At 42.8% G+C, this 20,901-nt stretch overlaps 2 protein-coding genes across 2 annotated transcripts; both read left to right on the top strand.

Annotated features, from left to right (window-relative positions):
- The first annotated feature begins 4,009 nt into the window (after nt 1–4,009).
- On the top strand, nt 4,010–5,413 carry Krtap16-1 (keratin associated protein 16-1). Its single transcript, XM_070026828.1, has one exon. The coding sequence runs from the start codon at nt 4,010–4,012 to the stop codon at nt 5,411–5,413; it is 1,404 nt and encodes a 467-aa protein (XP_069882929.1).
- A 4,075-nt stretch (nt 5,414–9,488) lies between these two features.
- On the top strand, nt 9,489–10,481 carry Krtap29-1 (keratin associated like protein 29-1). Its single transcript, XM_070026912.1, has one exon. The coding sequence runs from the start codon at nt 9,489–9,491 to the stop codon at nt 10,479–10,481; it is 993 nt and encodes a 330-aa protein (XP_069883013.1).
- Nucleotides 10,482–20,901: the final 10,420 nt, after the last annotated feature.

The raw sequence follows: 20,901 nt of genomic DNA on the forward strand, positions 1-20,901 counted from the left end.
CTTTTGTTTCTCTTTTATAAGTCAATTTTCTTGAGATATAATTTACATATAATAAAATGCTGCCATAATTGTATATATATATATTTAAAATGGGATCTGACAGTTGTGTGTACTATACTCATGTGATCAATACATGGCACTTTTCATCACCTTTCAAATTCCCCAGTCTCCTCTTGCACTAATTTCTTGTCCCCAGGAAGTTATACAATGTAAACATGTTTTTGCTTAGTGTCACACTTTTGATACTCATCCACATTCTTATAGGCAAGACCAAGAGTTTGTTCTTTTTTTTTTTTTTTCTATTGAACAGTACTCCATTTTATGGATAAACTACATTAAAAAAACCCACTGGACTGGGAGGTGTGGCTCAAATGGTAGGGTGACTGCTTAGTAAGCACAATGCCCTTAATGCAATCTTTAGCACCAGAAAAAAGAAAGAAAGAAAGGAAGAAAGAGAGAAAGAAGGAAAAAAAGAGGGAAGGAAAGACAGACAGGAAGAAGGAAGGAAGGATGGAAGGACAGAAAGGAAAGAGGGAAGGAAAGAAGGAAAGGTAGATGGAAAAAGTATTTACCTGTTGATAGGCATTTGGTTGTTTCAAGTTTTTGGTCATTATGAATTAAAGGCAACTCTGGCTTTTATGAATATTCATGTACAAGTCTTTTCATGAACATATGCCTTTGTTGATTTTAGAGAAATACCTAGAAGTTGAGTTTCTAGGTAAATGGTAACCTTATTTAATTCTGTGTGAAACTACCAAATTTATTTGATATGTTTACACAATTTTGTTTTCCAACGAACAATGTCTGAGGATTTCAATTTTATTTTTTAAAATCCCTACTGATTTTATTTTTTAAAAATGATATTAGTGCCAGGCGCTGGTGGCTCACGCCTGTAATCCTAGCTACTCAGGAGGCTGAGATCTGAGGATCGTGGTTCAAAGCCAGCCCGGGCAGGAGAGACCGTGAGACACCTATCTCCAATAAACCACCAGAAAACCGGAAGTGGCGCTGTAGCTCAAGTGGTAGAGTGCTCGCCTTGAGCTGAAGAGCTGAGGGACAGCGTCCAGGCTCAGAGTTCAAGCCCCACGACTGACAAAAAAAAAAAAATGATATTAGTATATTATGCTTTGGGGGAGAACGGGAGACTGTAATCTGTCCTGATTTAGTCTCAGATTCTACTATTTAAGTCATCTTTGCTCTGAATGGAATTGGCCTCCCAGGAACTTTTTCATCCCCAGGATGAAGCCATAGTTAGAACAGGAACAGACCAAGGGGACAAACCTGCCCAGGGGTTAATGGGGCTGCACTGGGGAGCTGTGATTCAGAGCAGTTGATTATTCTATTGCTCATGGTCATGGCGCCCGGATGACTGGGTAGAGGTAGTGATTTCTGTGGACTCCCAAGGAGGGTTGCCTTTCTTGGCTTTCCACAGAGGTCCTCATTTGTTCCTTCAATAAATATTAATTGTGTACCTCTGATGTTTCAAACACTACTCTGGGTGCTGGGTAGACATCTGTAAACTCACAAAGTCCTTGTGTTTGGTACCTATGCGATGTCAAAGAATGATAGGGACCGATTACAAATAATCAAGCAGGAATGACATACCTCAAAGAGAAGAGCTACTTCATACACAGGGAAGGATTATGCGAGGAGATGACCCCCCCCGTCCCCCCTCCCCTGCCACCATAATGTCAAGGATATGCCTACTTCTTGGCTGAAAGTTTATGAAGAACTGATGGGAGAAGGACCCTCTTCACCTGTAATTTCATCACTGGATGAGCCAAGGAAGGGAAGTCGATTGAGAGAAATATTAGCAATGGCAGGGGGGGCTAATAAACTCTGCATTACCCCGTTCAGAGCTGTGTAAAAGTTCTTTGCCTCAAAGAAAAGCACTTCTGCTTTCTAATCTTCCATTTTCAATGACAAGACTTGTAGATTCTGCTGCTTTGGAGCTTTGCAGCTGCTCATATCACTCTATCCCAGAGCGCTACTCTGTTCAGTTTGTCACCATGAAGCTTTTGGGTCATTGCTCCCATCCCTTGGTTGTTTCCATGCCTTGAAATTTCCTCCTTTTCCATAACCAAAGGGCAAATCTGATCAAGTTACCTTCCTGCGTAAGCATTATAAACATCCAAATTTTTACACATAACCAATAGGCATTTTATGACTGGGTGCCTCAAAACCCCCTGTAGCCCCATCGCTGTCCCTTCCTGTCCCCTGTGCTTTTTATCTTGGCTATGTGGAACCATTGGCTGCTCTCCAAATATATGATGCTCTTGTATGTTTGGTTTCCACAGTTTTCTTTTCTTGTCTTTATCACTCTTCCTTCCTTCTTCTTTGAGGATTCCCCTTAGTCATCAAATTACTGGAGAAGTCTTTCCTACCTTCCCTATGAACCATGTTACCAGTTCTTCTGGAGGCCCCCAAATCTCCACATGTCCCCCAGATTACAGCAAGTGCAATGCTGTACCACAACTGCACACGGATGCGTCCATCTCTTCTAAATGTGTGCTGCTGATGGCTCCGCTTAAGACTTAGTCTTTCTATATCTCTCGCAGAGAATCCAGAGTTGGTTGAGCTGAATGGGTGAATGAAAGGGAAAAAGAGTGAATGATTGTAAAAGATTAATGAAAGAAGGGGGACTGGATGGCATGATAGCTCAGTTTTTTCCAAGGCACAGCCTGCTTTTTGCCCTGATGATGAAAACACACTGAGCTTAGGTATTTGAAAATCTGGGGTTGATTTCCTACCTCATCCCTCTGGGGCTTGAACTCAGGGCCTGGGCGCTGTCCTTGAGGTTTTCTGCTCATGGCTACTGCTCTACCACTTGAGTCACATGCCTTTTTTGGTAGTTCATTGGAGATAAGAGTCTCATAGACTTTGTTGCTGGGCTGGCTTTGAACCACAATCCTCAGATATCAGCCTCCTGTGTAACTAAGATTACAGGGGTGAGCAATGAGCATTTGGTTCTTTTTTTTTTTTTTTTTTCTTTTAGGACTGGTCAAAATCTCCAAAGGCAAGGAAGACCATGGAGATCTACTGACTGCGGAGGGATGAGCCTGGGTGGAAGAAGAAAGGAGGGATGAGAAGGAAGTGATTTTCCAGGGACTGGTGGGGATAATACCCCAGTGGCTCCTGCTGCAGGATGGAAGGCAGCATACTGGGCAGAGTCTGTGACACATGACTTTGCTGAAGTCTCCTGAGAAAAGCCAGTCCACATTGGTCCCATAGGAGAAAGAACCTCGACCCTAGATCATGGACAAGCTTTGCATCATCTCCAACAAGTGACTTAACCTTTCCAGGTTCTCCATCTTAATATGGGGGAGTAATCTCTGCCTCGTGAGACTGCTGCTGGATTGACCCAAGATGGCTGTGCGAGGTGCAGTCATTGACAAGGCAGCCTACGTATCCCCTCCCTGTCCGGATTCATCATTTCTCCCTATGCCTCCTTTTGTGTTTTAATTGTGTGTGTGTGTGTGTGTGTGTGTGTGTGTGTGTGTGTGTGTGTGTGTGTGTAGTGTGTCACTGTGGGGCATTGAGTTTGTGTCTGTCCTTGTCTGCCCACTGCAGGACGAGATGCATGAGGGGAGTTGTGAGTCTGATTCCTGTGTACATCATCTGTGCTTAGCCCAGAGCTTCTGATAGAAGAGCCAGAGGGTGGATAAATGATAAGTTTCTTTCTTCTTTCCTTGTTCAGGAAGCTCAGAGGTAAAGACCAGGAAGCTTGGAGATGCTGCTGCTTATTCCACTGTAGCTTTGAGGATTCCAAATTTAGCTTGTCACTACACCAACACCTTCTTGATGGGTAGATAGACAACGTCTAGGTCAACAAACATGGGTATAATAAGATGTTTCTCTGCAACTGGGCCCAAACAGCAATAAGGAAAAGATGCAGGGGCCACAAACAGCATGTGCCAGAGATGGACATATAAAAGACAGGGACTTGGAGCTCCGGCACAGTCGGGCAGCTCCTTTCCAGCATTCACAAAGAAGCAGAGACACCTCAACCATGTCTGGCAGCTGTTGTTCTAGGAAATGCCCTTCCCTGCCAGCCATCTCTCTCTACTCCACTGAGGTGAGCTGTGGAGGGCCCATCTGCTTGCCCAGTTCCTGCCAGAGCCAGACGTGGCAACTAGTGACTTGCGAAGACAGCTGTGGCTCATCTGGCTGCGGGTCCCAATGCGGTCAGCCTTCTTGCTCGGTGAGCAGTTGCTGTCAGCCTGTGTGCTGCGAGGCCAGCGTGTACCAGCCTTCCTGCTCAGCAAGCAGCTGTGCCCCATCTGCATGTCTGGAGGCCACCCTGTGTGAGCCCGCCTGCTCCATGAGCAGCTGCTGTCAGCCGGTGTGCTGTGAGACCACTGGCTGCCAGCAGTTCCTCTGCATGCCTGCATCCTGCCAGCCGGTCCTCTGCAAACCTGCTTGCTGCCAGCCGGTCATCTGCGAGCCCAGCTGCTGTCCGTCTACCTGTGCGGTGTCCACTTCCTGCCAACCAATGGTGTGTGAGCCCATGGTGTGTGAGCCAGTGGTGTGTGAGCCGGTTTGCTGCCAGCCAGTGTGCCCATCGCCCAGCTGCTGTCCCTCGGTCTGTTCCGCCACCAGTAGCTGCTGCCAGCCTGTCTGTTGTGACCCTAGTCCCTGTGAGACATCTTGCTTGGAGGCCAGTGTGTGCCAGCCGGCCACCTGTATGGCTCTGGTCTGTGAGCCTGTTTGTCTCCGTCCTGTCTGCTGTGTTCCAAGCCCTTGTGAGCAGCCATGTGGTTCCGGCCCTTGCCAAGAGCCCTCTTGTTGCGTCTCCAGTATCTGCCAGCCTATGTGCTCTGAGCCTAGCCCCTGCGCTCCCTCTGTCTGTGTGCCCAGCCCATGTCAACCTTCCTGCTACCTGGTCAAACGCTGCCGTTCTGTCAGCTGTGAGCCCTGCCCATCTACTTCGTGCCAACCTCCCTGCTGCCGTCCAGGGTCATCTGCATCTGCCGTCTGTCCACCGTCTTGCCCTCCTAAGACTTACTACATACCTAGCTCCTGCAAACAGCCGTGCAGCCCCATTTCCTACCGCCCGATTTGCCGTCCAATCTGCCGCCCCATCTGCGCTGGACCCATCACCTATAGGCAGCCATACCTGACGTCCATCTCTTACCGACCTTCCTGCTATCGCTCCTGTTACTCCATCCTGCGCCGTCCCACCTGCTTCACTTCCTACTCCTACCGCCCTGTCTGCTCCCGCCAGCCTTGTGCTAATTCCGACTCCTGTAAGCAGGAGGGCAAAAAGTCCACCTCCAGCCAGCCTGATTGTGCTGATTCTACCCCTTGCAAGTCAGAGGTCCCACAGGAGACTCCCTGCCAGCCTTCTGAGGCCAAATCCACCACGGAGGCCACAGCCCCTCAGCCTCCTGCCAACAAGCCTGCCGATCGCTGATCTGACCTCAGCCCACCAGCTCCTGCTAAGCAAGCTCTAAGCTAGAGAGAAACCTGGACTGTTCTGCACACAGCTCATTATGGCTTAGCTCAAACCCTGCTTTTTCTGTGACTGTCATTCACACCACTGGTTTAGGTTCAAAGAACTTACCAGAAATGCCAGTGTCCTAAGGGCCCAAAGGAAGGTTTCTTGGACACTGAGAGGGAGACGGCCTGACTTCTTGTTTTCTGCTGCCAGTAAGCTGAGAAGAGCTGCTTTTCCATAGTGCCTGTCTCTTTTCTGAGACACAGTATTTTCTGTCCTTATGCATGGGCTACCTTGGGTATGTGCTTATGTTCCTTAGGAACTTCTTGGAGATGCATGTAACAGTTCAATAAAGGTGGCTAAAATGAAGGGATATGCTATTCTTCTGTTAATACCATAATATCATCAGAGACCCATTTCATCTTTGAGCAGCTCTACCCATCATCCACTCATCATTCATCATCCATCTATCCATCATCCATTTATCCATCATCTATCCATCCATCATCAACCCATCTGCCATCCATATATCTACTATCCATCTACCACTCATCCATCATCTATTTATGCCTCTCTCCACTCAAGGGTCAACTGTCCATCCATTTAACATTCATCTATCCATCCATCCATCCATCTGCTATTCATCCATATCTATTTATGCCTCCACCAACCCATTTTTCATCCATCTAATCTTCTATCCATCTATCATCCATCCATCCATTTAACATCAATCCATCCATTCATCATACACTCATCCATAAATGTATCCATCCAATATCCATTCATTCATCCTTCATCCATCCATCAATCATCCATCTATCCATCCATCATCCATCCATCTATCCATCATTATTAGATGTAGGTGGCAGGCTGTGTTAGTCTCTAGGAATGAACAAATCAAAAACCCCAGTTCTCATTCTCAGGGAGCTCAGTCTGTTGGGAAAAATATGGGCATTGAGAAAATTATTGTAATTCTTTGTGTTCGGCAGAAGACCCATGTCCTTTCCTTACAAGTAGGAATTAATCAGGTACAAACAAGGAAGAGAGACCTTTTAGGCAGGAGAAGCATGCACAAGTAAATGGGGCTGGGAGCAAACTGCTCATTAGTGGATGCTTTGACAGAAATGTCCTTAGAGGAGAGGCACGTCCTGTGGCGAGGCAGCCCAGAGGGATCGGCCCACATTGGGTCTGGTGTGTTTTCAGTTTAGTGCAGAGCTTCTGTGAGGCATTGAAGGGAGGGTGCTGTGAGTAGGGTAAGGACATAGAAAGTGCTGCGTTTTAGAAAGTCTCGTTTGCCTTGGAATAAAGAACTCAAAGAAAGAGCCTGGGTATAACTGGAAAAAGGGAATAGCTTTGGAGTCCACAGTGGGATGAAAAGAATAAATGGGAGTCAGACTTACAAGAAGGAAGGTTGAATAACCTTTGCTTCTTGTGAGACAGCTAATTTTGTGTTCTCCAGGTCAGCAGAGAAATGCTCGGTATAAACTCCATGCCCACTCTCTTACAATCTGCAAGTAGGGAGCCTCTTCCAAGTAGTTACCTCCTGCACTGGTTGCCCAGGGCAGAGGGCCATCATTTGGATGGATACGCCATGGTGTCTCAACTTGACCACTGCTGACATTTTGGGCAGGATGGTTTCTCATTGTGGGGAATATTCTGTGCGTTGTGGAGTGATAAGCAACATGCTTGGTCACTACCAGCTAGGCAATGGCAACGATTCCTGGAGAGTGTAAAACCCCCCATTCCAGAAGCTTCTGATTAGACAAGGGGAGAAGAAAAAAAGTCAGAAATGAAGCTTATTCTGTACATGAGTGTTGGAGTTACTAGCTCAATGGACCATTGAGATACATCACTGTTGTTTTCAAGAGTCACATGAAGAATTAATCAGTGTGTTAAATCTTTGTGTCAATCTTTGCTTAGTGTTTTATGTAAATCACAGTAATTCTGTAAAGTTTTTCTCCCCTCTCTCCCATGTTTTCTCTATCTACAAGACAAAATATCTGAAGGACAAACCAACAAGTCAATTGCCCATTCAAAGAGAAGTAAATTGTGTTATAGTCACACAAGGGAATATTATACTGAAATAAAAATGACTGGGCCAAGGTTATATGCAGCAACATGAATGGACAATACTAATAATGAGGTTTTAAAAGACAATACATGAATATTTAATGTTCAGAGACAATACACACATATTTTCTATTGTATATCTATCTATCTATATATCTATGGTGAATAAAGGTATTTTAATGATGATGTTTTCTAGATATTGTTCTGATCAGAATAGTTTCCCTTCTTTAAAAATGAGGATGAGGAGCATACCAAGGAGAAAGTATTTTGTAACTAGTATTTTACAAAGTAACCTCCAGAATTGCCAGTCTGTTGGCTGTTGCAATAGCCAAAGTAACCAAGAAACAGTAATGCGGTTGATAACATCTTGGGACTTTGAAGACCTGGATAATTAGCTATTCCATCCAACAATATGTGTTAGCAATGAGCCAGAAATCAAGACCAACCCTGTCTGGTGTGGTAAAACCATTGTTTTTCCAAGGTACCATGTGCAATCCAGCATGAACAAGGCTCAGCATGCGGATAGTATGGGATGCTGAAGTTGATTGGCAATGCTGAGCAGAGGCAAGCTCAGAAGAAAAGAAGAAGGGTCTGGACAGCACCTCAGGAATTCTTCCTGGAGGAGCTACAGCCACTTTGCAGTGATGTCCCAATATTACTTCTGATGGTTGTTCTTTTACATTTGTAGAATTTGTATGCTGTGGGCTCTACCTTAGGAATTGAATCCTTCTTGATGTAATATTTGCAGGTTTAACTTTTTCCATCTGAGTGTACTGCTAAGTAGATGTAAAGGTTAAATTAGCTTTATCTAGCCAATGATGAATGTCTCTGTGGTGGATAAGGCCATCCTCAGGACAGAACTAGCTAGCCTGCTGCTGAGCAAATATCAGCCTCCATCCCCATATACAGTCATGCTTCCCTTCTCTCTTATTTATATTCCTTTCACTCCTCAACTTCTCCAATGCCAAGTGGTATAATAAATAACTAAGATCTGAGATTTGGGGGCCAGCCAAGCCAGATTAGAATTCTGTTTATTCAAAATTACTTACATAATTGGGGAAATATGACATAAACTCTGAATTGAGTCTAGGTACTTGGAACCTAACACAGTGATGACAGTTATACTTACTAATTAAAGTCATTTCAAGGATAAGTGAAAAATGCAGCTAAAGGCTGGGTAGCTCCTGTAAGCATGCAATAAACAGATACCATTACAGCTATTATTGGTAACAATTCTAAAGTTAAGTTTCCAGAAAGTCAGATGTGAAGGTTGTAGAAAGAAATGGAGACCACTGGGTGCCGGTGGCTCATGCCTGTAATCCTAGCCGAGTAGGAGGCAGAGATCTGAGGATCGCAGTTTAAAGCCAGCCTGGGCAGTGAAGTCCATGAGACTCTTATCTCCAATAAACCACCAGAAAACCAGAAGTGGTACTGTGGCTCAAGTGGTAGAGCGTTTGCCTTGAAGCTGAGGGACAGTGCCTAGGCCCAGAGTTCAAGCCCCATGACCGACAAAAGAAAAAAAAAGAAGTGGAGACACCTAAATATCTCTGAGAGTCATCTCAGAGATGACCCTCACTATGCATTTTCCTGTCTGCCATCTTGGATACCCTCTGTCCTGATAGGGTCAGAGCTTCACTTCCTGATTGTCTGGATCTGCAGAGCTACATTCCTGGAGGAAGAGCAGGGTAAGCTTGGTGGAGCCCGCCTGATGAGAGGGTAGAGAGGCAAACCAGCTTCCGTAAGGCTGCGAAGCAACCTGTAAAAGAGACAGCTCATCCCAGAGCAGCATCAATGTATTCCAATCCCTCCAAGGAAAAACTCTGGAGGTTTCTAATCAGATGTTTGCATGCAAATGAGTAAAAACAATAACAAGGAAAGATGCTCTCAGGATGGTGCCAACACCCCTAGGAGAGCACTATAAAAGCCCCTCAATTCTGATAGGCTGGGTTTGCAACCTGCCAACCTGGTGAGCGCCACTACCATGGAGGACGCCTGTAGTCCTGGAAATGCCACTTCCATTCCAACGGTACCCACCGTTTCCACATGCTCCAATGGTCGCAGCTTCCGCAATGCTGTCTGTTTGCCCAGTGCCTGCCACAGCAGGACATGGCAACTAGTTACATGTCAAGAAAATCATCAGCCACCCAGCAGTACCCCGAGGGGCTGTGAATCCACTTGTCAATCTACCTGCTTTCCAGAAACTTCTTGTGTGGGTTTTCTCTGCCAACCCATATGCTCCCACAAAGCCTGCTGTGAATCCAGCACTGGGCAGTCTCTGTGTCCAGTTGCCTCGTGCCAGCCATTCTGCTCGGAATCCAGTGGTTGTCAGACAAAGTCCTGTGATGCCAGCTCCTGCCAGAAACCTGTCTGCACATCTGTATCATGCCAGACCACTTGTGGCCAACCAGTCTGCTGTGATGCTACATCCTGCCAGCCATCCTGCCCCGAAGTAACTTCCTGTGCGGAAACATCTTGCCTTCCAATCATCTGTGAGGCAAGACCCTGTGAACCCTGCTGCCAAGGAGCTTCGTGTCAACCCACCCGAGGCAAAGGCCAATCTGGCAAATCCATTTATTACCAACCCATCTGCTACATTTTCAAACCTTGCCAATCAGTTCCCTGCCTGCCTGTTTCCTGCCAGCCTCTGACTTGTATGTTCAGTCCTTGCAACCCTGCTTGTTCTCCGTGCCAGCTGCTTCACTGTCAAACAGTTCCTTCCACACCTTGCGTCTGCCAGCCTGTGACAAACTGCCAGTCCCCTTGCTTTGTGAAGAGTTCTTGCCAATCATCTTCCCAAGGCACCGTGCTTTCTTGCCAGCCACCTTGTAGTGGACCCTCTCCCTGTACCCCAAATGGCTGCAAATCCCCTTCCTGCCAGCCAGCTTGCTGTGTAACAGGTGTAGGCAAGTCCTCCAGTAATGGCTCCAATTGCTACTGCCCAGAATCTCCCAGCACAGGCAAAGTAAGCACCTAACTGTGCAGCAGTTGTGAATACAGCTTCTGTAAGGCCACACTCTGTGGACCAGATGGAGAACTCTTCACACTTCTGGTGAGGGTGTGCTGCTGTCTAAAAAATGTACAGCCATCTGCAAGGTGCCTGCTCCTGGCCAAGCACAAATGCTGCATGGAGTCTAGTTTCCCATTCTCTCCAGGACTGATGAGAGACCTCCTCAGCCATAATGAGGTCCTTCATAACCAAGGGCAAGGTGTCAGCAATAAAGAGCTGCTCCACAGCTTGCATTTCCTGAGGTTTTCAATTCATTTCATCCCAGTAGAAGTCTTCTCTCCAGTTTTTTTTTCTCTTTCAATGTTAACAGGTTTTCCAGAAGACTGCCAACAACAAATAAAAATGTGAGTGGTGAACTATAATAAATAGGACTCTCGGAGTGTTTTCATTTCATTTTCATACACCCCCTACTCAGATTTCCTTCAGATCACATTTGAACACAATGACCCCGAGCCCTCTGAGTCCGTGGGTCTGCACTGCTCTACATGGGTAGCAGGTGTTTAGAGCTCTAACACTCAAGCAGAAAGGATGAGGTTGGACACTAGTGTCCAACCTTTTAACCACCAAGAACCCTTTTGAGCTGAGTGGCTTCACTTCTTGGGAAATTGAAGATAGAGATGGGGAGGTGGCACCATGGTTCAAAGTGGTAGAGTACTAGAGCAAAAGAGCTCAGGGATAGCACCCAGGCCACGAGTTCAAGCCCCATGACTGACCAAAAAAAAAAAACCAACATAGATGAGGGCCTGGTATGGTGTTGCCTATCTGTAATCCCAACACTGGGGAGGTTGAGGCTGGAAAATCTTGAGTTTGAGACCAGCCCTAGCTGTATAATGAGACCTTGTTCAAACCAAACCAACCAACCAAGCATTCTTTGAGGCATTGACTGTGGAGAACAGCTTAGGGTTAATTCACATAATTAAAGCATTTGTTTTAATCATGAATTTACCTAATTGCTCATTTAAATAAAAGTTAAAACCCTTTAATTTTAACTTTTTTTTATAGTTATTAATGGGGCTTAAAGTCTGGGCTTCATGTTTTCTTGGCTTTTGCTTTACTCCTTGAACCATACTTCTAACCTGGCTTTGGTGTTTATTTTAGAGATGAAGCCTCATGAATGTTCTTCCCCCCACCTCCTATGTTTTCAACACTCTTTTTTGGGGGGGTCAATACTGAGATTTAAATTCGGACTTTATACTAGCTTAGGTAGGTGTTCTACCACTTGAGTTATGCTTCCATCCTTTGTGCTATGATTCATTTTGAGATAGGGTCTCACATTTTTTGCCTGGGCTAGCCTAGACCACGATCCTCTAGGACTAGCTTGTGGGCTAGGGGACTGCTGGGTTTAACAAAATATGCATTATTGAAAGGTGAAGAGCCCACTTCTGCCTCTTGTTAAAACTTCATATCCTAAGCTCACTGTTCAATGTGTGTGTGTGTGTGTGTGTGTGTGTGTGTGTGTGTGTGTGTGTGAGAGAGAGAGAGAGAGAGAGAGAGAGAGAGAGAGAGAGAGAGAGAGAGAGAGAGAGAGAGAGAGAGAGAGAGAGAGAGAGAGAGAGAGAGAATTTGCATTATAAAAATATAAACCAACGTGTTACTGGGTGAGGATTTGGGGATGGAAGCTTCCCATCTAAGTTCTAGATACTTTGTGTCTTGAACAAAGAATGGAGTAGGACACAGACAAGCAGCCGGGAAGCATAGGTTTATTTGAAAACAAAAGTAGTCTCTGTAAGAAAAGCAGGAGTGGGCAAAGTGGGCACTACAGACCCGAGGGTAACACTCCTGCCATCTGTGGGGAGGAAATCAGGAAAAGAGAACTGGGACAGTCCTTTGCATACTTAAGCTGATAGACAGGTTGATTGACAAGTGGGGCTTATGAAACATATTGGTGTTAGTGCAGGCCCAAGTTTGTCTGAGCGCATCAGGATGAATGTGTGCAGGCTCCGTACAGAGATTGAACAGTTTTCACCTGGGATCTGGGTATCATGGTGCCAAAAGGTCATTATGAAGGGCATCATCCTTGACTCCCAAGCATGTGTACTGGGCGAGGGCTCTGTTTTGCTGGACAAACATTCAGGTTGGCAAAGTATGACATCAACAAAGTTGGCCACAGGAATTTTATCAGGACTCTTGGACAGTCTTTGGGGTTATCTTTTTTGAAGGGATATTCGTGTGTTCCTTAGGCAGAGGTGAATCCATGGGGGGATCTATGGGCAGGTCTTGCAAGTGGTTCTGGCAACCGTGGACCCTGTAACTATCTGCCTGCCTCAAAAGGCGAGGAAAGAGCTCTGGCTCACAATTCACAGGAAAACACTTAAATCTCATCTGGTACCTTCCTCTTCCATGTAATAGCAGCTGTGAGAAATGGCAGGTGGACAAATGTGTTTATGGGATTCTTCTTGCATTGCTGGTGGGATGGTTGGTTGGCTTGTTTGGTTAAAAAACAATCCAATCTGACCCTACTTAGGTAGATTATTTATACACAGGTTACATAATTCTGAACTCTTTCTCCAAATTCTTAGAACTCTGGCAATGACCAAAGATGATACAATAAAGACTAGAACTCAATTATTTGCAGTGATATCTAAAATAAAAGTTAAGGAAAGGGAGAGAAAGAGATTTCAGTCATTCTAGAGAAGGGATGAAAGGCTCCCTTCAGTATTTGCTTAGAATTTTCAACAATGTTGCTTACAGTATACTGTTCAAGTGTTTGCTTCTTATACCTCTTCAAATAATTCCTTACCAGAATCCTCAAAATGTCTTGGATTTCAAATTTCATTTTCCTTTCATTTTTTTGACCTACTCAAAATCTACTTTTTTTATTATTCCAATTATGGATTCCTCAGTTAACTGGCCAACACTTTTCCACAGGTCATCTGCCAGGATACAAACTGTAGGTTTAAACATGCCAGGAATAAAATATGGGCTGGGAATAACTGGATCTTTCACTATGCTTGGAAACAGTTCAAATAACAGTGTTTATTTGCTCCTCTTAGGTGTGCTAGAACTTGCCGGTAAAATCATCTGAACCTCCTGCTATAAACAATGTTTTGCATAGCCTGGACATGCTCATAATTAAATTTTTCCTTACATTTATGTCTCCTGCAGGGGAACAATTTAAAAAACATGAGAAAAATATGACAAATATCTACCACTTAGAAATGATCTTTTCTTAATCTCTGCTTTGGATCTTTAAAAGTCTCCTTGAAATAAAGTATCCACAAAGTTTAATTTCTTTTATATTTCCCTCCATTTCCTTTCTTTTTTTCTTTTTAGACATAACCCTACCACAATTTTATTGTATTCATCCCAGTCAATTAATTTATATATAAAATCGAGATGAACTTCAATATTTATAATGTGTATCAAGGTGAAATAATGACATTTTCTTTTAAAAAAATTTCACCATTGCTTTTAAGAATTATTCATTTTTTTCATACATGGATCTGATTCATTGTATTAATTATCTATTTGTGAGTGTGTGTGTGTGTGTGTGTGTGTGTGTGTGTGTGTGTGTGTGTGTGTGTGTGACTACAGCAGCTTGAACTCAGAGCCTCATGATCTTGTTCTGCTTTTTTGTTCAAGGCTCTACCACTTGAGCCACATCTCTACTTCTGGCTTTTTGCTGGTTAATTGGAGATTAGAGTCTTTCAGTTTTTGTCTGCCTGGGCTAGTTTATGAACCTTGATTCTAAGATCTCAGACTCCTGAGTAGCTAAGTTTATAGCTGTGAACCACCAGCACCTAACTAATCATCCATGTAAAAATTTTTAAAAAACGTTATTATTAAAGGTGATGTGTAGTGGTTACAGTTACGTAAGTCAATAAACAGCACATTTCTTTTTGGACAATGTCACCCCTTTCTTCACTAATCATCTAGTTTTGCATGACAAATTATTTCCAAACTTAGTGACCCAAACACTCAACATTTACTATCTTACTATTTCTGTGGGTTTAGAAATAGAGATGTGCCTTAGGATCTGAGCTAGAGATACCAACCAACTAAGAGCCTAAAATCTGAGTCCATTTTAACTGTGGTATGGCCTCCTAGCAAGCCTCAGATGCTCTGGGTATGTGTAGAATATTCCGTTATGGACCTGTCCCCAGCTCTCTGTCTAACTGAATTTGGTGTCAAGGGCTCATTATTATAACATAAAATAAGATGCCAACATTAACAGTGAAATAGGTCATGGTCAACTACCATCGAATTCAATCTGTTTTTCAGCATTATTTGATGTGATTTGGTGTCATTGGTTGTATGTTTTATCTTTTTTCTAGGCACTCATAAAGGATCACTTGAACAATTCATTCCAAGGTTCATCTTCTTCTGAGACAGACAAGATCAAGCTTATAGGTGTATGGCCTTCAGAAACTTGAAAAAGGTGGAATGGCATTTGTCTGTCTCAATACATTGAGCACCCTCCTTCTCTACATTTCTCAAGTGTCAGTATGTTAGAGACTGGAAGTGTCCAGAATAACATATCGTGCACAGTCTACAGCAACCTGTACATGTTTGGAAAATCTGTTTGTAAATTTATTTGTCCTTAGAAATGTTTGTTTCCCAATACTAGTATTCCCCATTGTCTGAAAAGACAGAAAACAAATGCAAATATTTCTAGCATAACATTGACATTATTTATGCTCCAGCCCATCAAGATTCCTTAGATTTGATCTTTACAACTCCCTCTCACCATACCTGGTTCTCATGTCTAAATATAGATCTTTGGATATATGTTAAAAAAGAATACAATTTCCCTGTGTCCTGTCTATCTGTCTTGACTCAAACAAGAATAAATGAACTACAGTGTTCGTTTGTGGGACTTTCAGCAGGCAGAGGGAAAGGAATAGGATGTGTTTGTCACTCATTACAAGCTAGTGATGTATAACCAATGAATGAAATTGATACCTAAAAAATTCAGAGTTAGTTCAACGTTGTGGGGATGATAATTCTCTACTGAGAACTCCTTTTATTTTGTTTATTTATCTTGTCAGTCATGAAACTTGAAATAAGGGCCTGGGTACTGTCCCTGAGCTCTTTTGCTCAAAGCTAGAGCTCTACCTCTTTGAGACTCAGTTGTATTTTGGTTGTTAATTGGAGATAAAAGTCTCACAGATTTTCTTTCGCTGGCTGGCTTTGAACTGAGATCCTTAGATCTCAGCCTCCTAAGTGGCTAGGATTACAAGCATGAGACACTTCTTTAAAAAAATTTTTTTTTTTTACTTTGGATGAAGAAACAAAGGCTTTTAAACCCCAAGTTGCTTGAAATATGATCAGAAATGCCATCAATAGCTAGCAGCTATTGTGATAGCCATGAAGTAGATGGAAAGATAGATTCCAAGCATACTCACAGTGTAATGGTGTGAAGGAAGATGCAGCAAGTGAGAGTCCATAGTTAGATACTATCTAAGATCTGGAATAAGTTCATACCCGTAATCCTGGCTACTCAGGAGGCTGAGATCTGAGGACTGATCAGGAAAGTCCATGAAACTCTTATCTCCAATTAGTCACCCAAAATCCAGAGGTGAAGCTGTGGTTCAAGTGTTAGGGTACTAGCTTTGAGCAAAAATGCTAAATGATGGTGCCCCAGGTTCTGAGTTCAAATCCCAGTTCTGGCCTAATGAACAACATTATGTAAAGTCACTTTAAATAGAAGGGTATCTTCAAAATCTGAAGAACTGACTCCAAACTGACTGATAGAAGCTCAGCATTCAGGCAAGTGCTGGAACTAAAGCTCCCAGTGCTCACTCAGTCAAGCAACTGCCACAGAGAGGGAGAGCTGGGGAGACCTATTATCAAGTCAGAATGTCCAATGGCCTCCAACCTTTGACTCCCTCTAACAATTCCCAGGGCTGATTCCTTGCTAGTGTGGTGATTAAGAAACTCCTGCCAGTCAGTTCTCCTGTAAGTTAATACATAGATGCTCATGCTTTATGGGCTTGCTTAGGGCAAGTCTGCTCCACAAGAAAGCTTGGAATGCTTGGTATGTAAACAAAATCAGGTCTGCGGGGCTGCATGTCTAAAAGACAGCCCTGCTTTATGCATGGGGTTTGTAAATTCTGTCCTGAATGCCTCTTGGAAGATAGATTATTATTATTATTATTATTATTATTTTCTCTCCACGAGAATGCCATTTATCATGACAATGGGTTTGTTTTCCTCATAGCACTGAGTGCTTGAATGCGTATGGATTTTCAAGACTGATAATAATAATAATAATAATAATAATAATAATAATAATAATAATGCAATCTAGGGCAAGACAGGAATTTAGGGGTGTTTAGGAGGAATTCCAGGAATGGAAGGAATCTTGATAAACTGCCTGCTGGGCAGCTTACAGACTCAATATCTGAATCTACTAAATACAAATTTATAGACCCAAGTAGTCTGGTCCATCTTTTCAAATCTCTTTTAAGGATTCTTTGCCTCTTGGGCTACCTTCACTATAAGTTCCCTAAAATGTTTTCCCCAGAGACCATGCACATCCACACATTCAGAATGAATGATCTTTCTGAGCTCTTCTCCGCCCTCATCCAGCTCTCTTTTTTCCTGGAGCCCTTTGTCAAGAAATCACCCCAGACCCCTGCCCCCACCCCCCACCCCCCGCCCCACGTGTGGCACTCCATGAGACTACTGTTCCAGTTAATCAAGCATTTCCCTGTCTTGCTGATACACTTTTTTAGATGGCTCTTTTGTAGTGGCTTCATTAATACTAACGAAGCTTTACCAGAGCTTTCTCACTGTTAAAAAATTCAGAGTGTTTTACCAGAATGCCCAAATGCTTTCTATCCCCCATTGAAGCTGAGACCTTGGATAGGAATTGTTCCGGAAGAGCCTTTAGGCAGACAGTTTGGCACAAATGCACTGGGGAGTTTGACTGTAGGCACTTAGGGCATTGGAGGGAGGCTGGGACATGAAACTTCAGTTAAAATATATTCAAGATGGGGCCCGTGGCTCACGCCTGTAATCCTAGCTACTCATGAGGTTGAGATCTGAGGATTGCGGTTCAAAGCCAGCCTGGGCAGGAAAGTTCATGAGACTCTTATCTCCAATAAACCACTAGAAAAACTGGAAGTGGAGCTATGGCTCAAGTTGTAGAGTGTTCACCTTGAGCCAAAGAGCTTAGGGACAGTGCCCAGGCCAAGTGTTCAAGCCCCATGACCAACAAAAACAAAAACAAAAAATTCAAATTTAGGCTTTTTTTTCCTTTCCTCATCCAGGCTCTTCGTTAGGTATCTTTAGGTATACAATGTGAACAAGTGTCTTATAACCTCCACTAGCCTTTTTCCTTTTCTGCTTATGTAAAAATGGGGCAAATCAAACCTTATTGATGTTTCTAGAAGGTTGGCTGATCAATAAACACATAAACACACGTAAAACACAGCATGACCTTGGTCAGGACACATTATACTCATAAACTGATATGCTGAATTGAAACCTTTTTGTACAACTACTAAAAGATAATACAAATAAATAAATAAATAAAATGCAAGCTTTGGTATAACTTTTGGAAGAGAGACCGAGTACTCTGAGTTGTGAATTTAAATTTTCGAATGTATCATAAAATAAATTCTTGAGTTGTCTAAAGTTATAATTAGATTGGTTAAGTAAAATAAGCCAGACTCAGAAAGAAAGACGAATAGTACCTATTTGTACTCCTATGTGGAATTTACGTAAGAAAGAATATGAATGTAGAAGGTGGAGTATTTATCAAAAGGACAGGAAGGGAATGGTGGTCATAGGAGGTGGATGAAGAAGTAAGAGGTATTGGGGATGTTGAATATGGTTAAAATATGTTATATAGGTGTATGAAATGCCAATGAAACCCATTATTTTATGCCATTAAATATACTAATAAAATATAATTATACTTGGATGACAGGTAATACCATAATTGGCTTTAAAATGTTATGTCATGAAGGAATCAAATGAAAATGTTGTCAGGGAGGTCTTTCTGTGTGTGTGTGTGTGTGTGTGTGTGTGTGTGTGTGTGTGTGTGTGTGTGTGTGTGTATGTGCGTGAGCGCACAAGCGTGAGTGTGCACACACATGAGTATGCACACACAGTACTAGGGATTAAACTCAGGGTCTCATGCTTGCTAGATAGGTGCTCTGCCACTCAAGTCCTCTCTTATTTCTGCCCTGAGCTATCCTGAACAATAATCTCCTTATTTATGCTTCCATGTGTATCTAGGATCATAGCCTTGAGCTACATATGTATATGTTGAGATGGAGGTCTCATGAAGTTTTTCCCTGGCCTGGACTTGAACCACCATCTCTTAGCCTGCTTCTATAACTTGTCTATTTTGAATATTGTTGCTGGAAACACATATACTATTATATGCTGTTACACATTTGTTTGGGTACATTTCCTAGGGATAGAAAGTATGAAGGAATGACGTCAGCAGGATCATTTGGTACTTCTATTTGTAGACCTTTTGAGGGACTGTCATAGTGATTTCCATCATGGCTATACTAATTCCTACTGATAGTATTTCTCCTTTCCTTGTTTTTCTATCTCTGCACCCCATTTGTGTCTTGTTTGTTTTCTTGATTATTGCCACTCTAACTGGAGTGAGATGAAACCTCTTTGTGATTTTTGGCTCACATTCCCTTTATGGCTAAGGATTTCTCATCAGATATGGAAAAGTGTTTGAAAAATGTTTTGTTTTGTTTTTTTTTTCATTTGCCACTTGCTCAATCAGTTCTCCTTTTTTTTTTTTTAACTGCTCAATTTGTTTGTCATTTGCTAATTGGATTGTTTGTTTTACTGGTTCTTTTGTTGTTGTTGGTGGTGGTTGTGGGTCTTGAATTCTGGGCCTGGGCGCTGTCCCTCGGCTCTTCAGCTCAAGGCGAGTGCTCTACCACTTGAGCCACAGCACCACTTCTGGTTTTTCTATTAGTTTATTCAAAATAAGAGTTTCACAGACTTTCCTGCCCAGACTGGCTTTGAACCGTGATCCTCAGATCTCAGCCTTGTGAGTAGCTAGGATTACAAGCTTGAGCCGCTGGTGCCCGGCATTCTACTGGTTCTTAATTTTTGAACTCAGTATATATTCTGGAGATTCATCTTCTGTGTGGTGAATAGTAGCACACAATTCCCCCTGCCCAATTCTCTAAGCTGTCACTTCATTCTGGTAGATACTTCCTTTTGACATATGGAAGCCTTTTACTTTGCTGTAATCCGGTTAGTCAACTCATGCTCTTAATTCCCAAGCTACTGGAGCCCTACTCAGAAAATGGTTGGTTCTGCCTACATCTTCAATTATATTTTGTATGCTTCTTAGACGAAAGCGTACCCAAGCTCAACTTCACCAGTGGACTCAGCCACTGGCAAGTTCATGTGAAGAACGACTAGAAGGTAAATCCTAGTTGAAGGAAGAGAGTTCCCGAGAGTGTTTTTGAAGGGACTCTATTGTTATTGGATACTTCCTCTGTTTCCACTTCTTAGCTGCTATAGAATAAGCTGATTTACACTGCCAAGCCCCTGAACCTATGTCAGAAGCCTACTAACTCAGTATGCAGCATGTTTGGGAATCTACGTTAAGAATGCTGTGCAGATATAGAGGGTGAAGCTCTTACTGGTTTTTTGCCTGGCATTGACTGGATTCTTAAGAAGTAGAATCTAAGCATCCAAGATGATCTTCATTTTGGACTGTGGGAAGTGAAACCATTTGAAATTTGTTACCAAGTCATGATGTGTATGTTTTCTCAATCATATTTTATCCTGCCTTTTTGTAGGTGGGCTTTTACTTGGACAGTTACAGCTGCTATGATTTTGATATTATTTTTAATTTTTACCTTAAATCAATTACAGGAAAAAAGTTTTGAACCTTTCCTGCCCCTGTACTATTCAGCTCCTAAATGAACCTTAAAATTTTTTTGATAATTTTATATTTTCTCTTTCTAAAAATATTAAATCCTAGAAAAAAAGAATGCTGTGCAATATAAGGAAACAAAAATAGTATTAAAAATGGGTTCAGAATTTATTTTTTGAATTTAGCTAAGAATCCCTGTTGCTAAGAAGATAACTCTTAGTGATTATGAAAAGTAAAAGGCACGATACAGGAAACTGTGAGTCGACTGAAAAGGAAAACATGATTATAAAGATAATTGATCCATTGCAGAAATCTAGGAGAAAGTTGGGAGACTTTGTTTTCTTGAGTTACTTGGACAGAAAAGTGTGAAGGCATTGGCTCTGATTCAAAGAAGATACCCTAACTCCCAACTGAGCATATGAGAAGGTGCTTCTAAATCCCTAGGACATAGGGAAGAAAAAAAATCAGGATGAGGTACTCTGTACACACTGACTCCTAAAGGTTGAAGCCAGCAGTTGGACAATAGAACGTTCAGTGACAGCATGCTGGCTTTGGGATTGAATTTTTTCCTACTGA

The sequence above is a fragment of the Dipodomys merriami genome, unplaced genomic scaffold, assembly GCF_024711535.1.
Source record: "Dipodomys merriami isolate MVZ:Mamm:240054 unplaced genomic scaffold, mDipMer1.0.p SCAF_19, whole genome shotgun sequence".
Taxonomy (NCBI): Eukaryota; Metazoa; Chordata; class Mammalia; order Rodentia; family Heteromyidae; genus Dipodomys; species Dipodomys merriami.

Excerpts from the sequence above, each read along its gene's own strand:
- Krtap29-1 (XM_070026912.1), top strand. The coding sequence starts at position 9,489 with ATGGAGGACGCCTGTAGTCCTGGAAATGCCACTTCCATTCCAACGGTA.
- Krtap16-1 (XM_070026828.1), top strand. The coding sequence starts at position 4,010 with ATGTCTGGCAGCTGTTGTTCTAGGAAATGCCCTTCCCTGCCAGCCATC.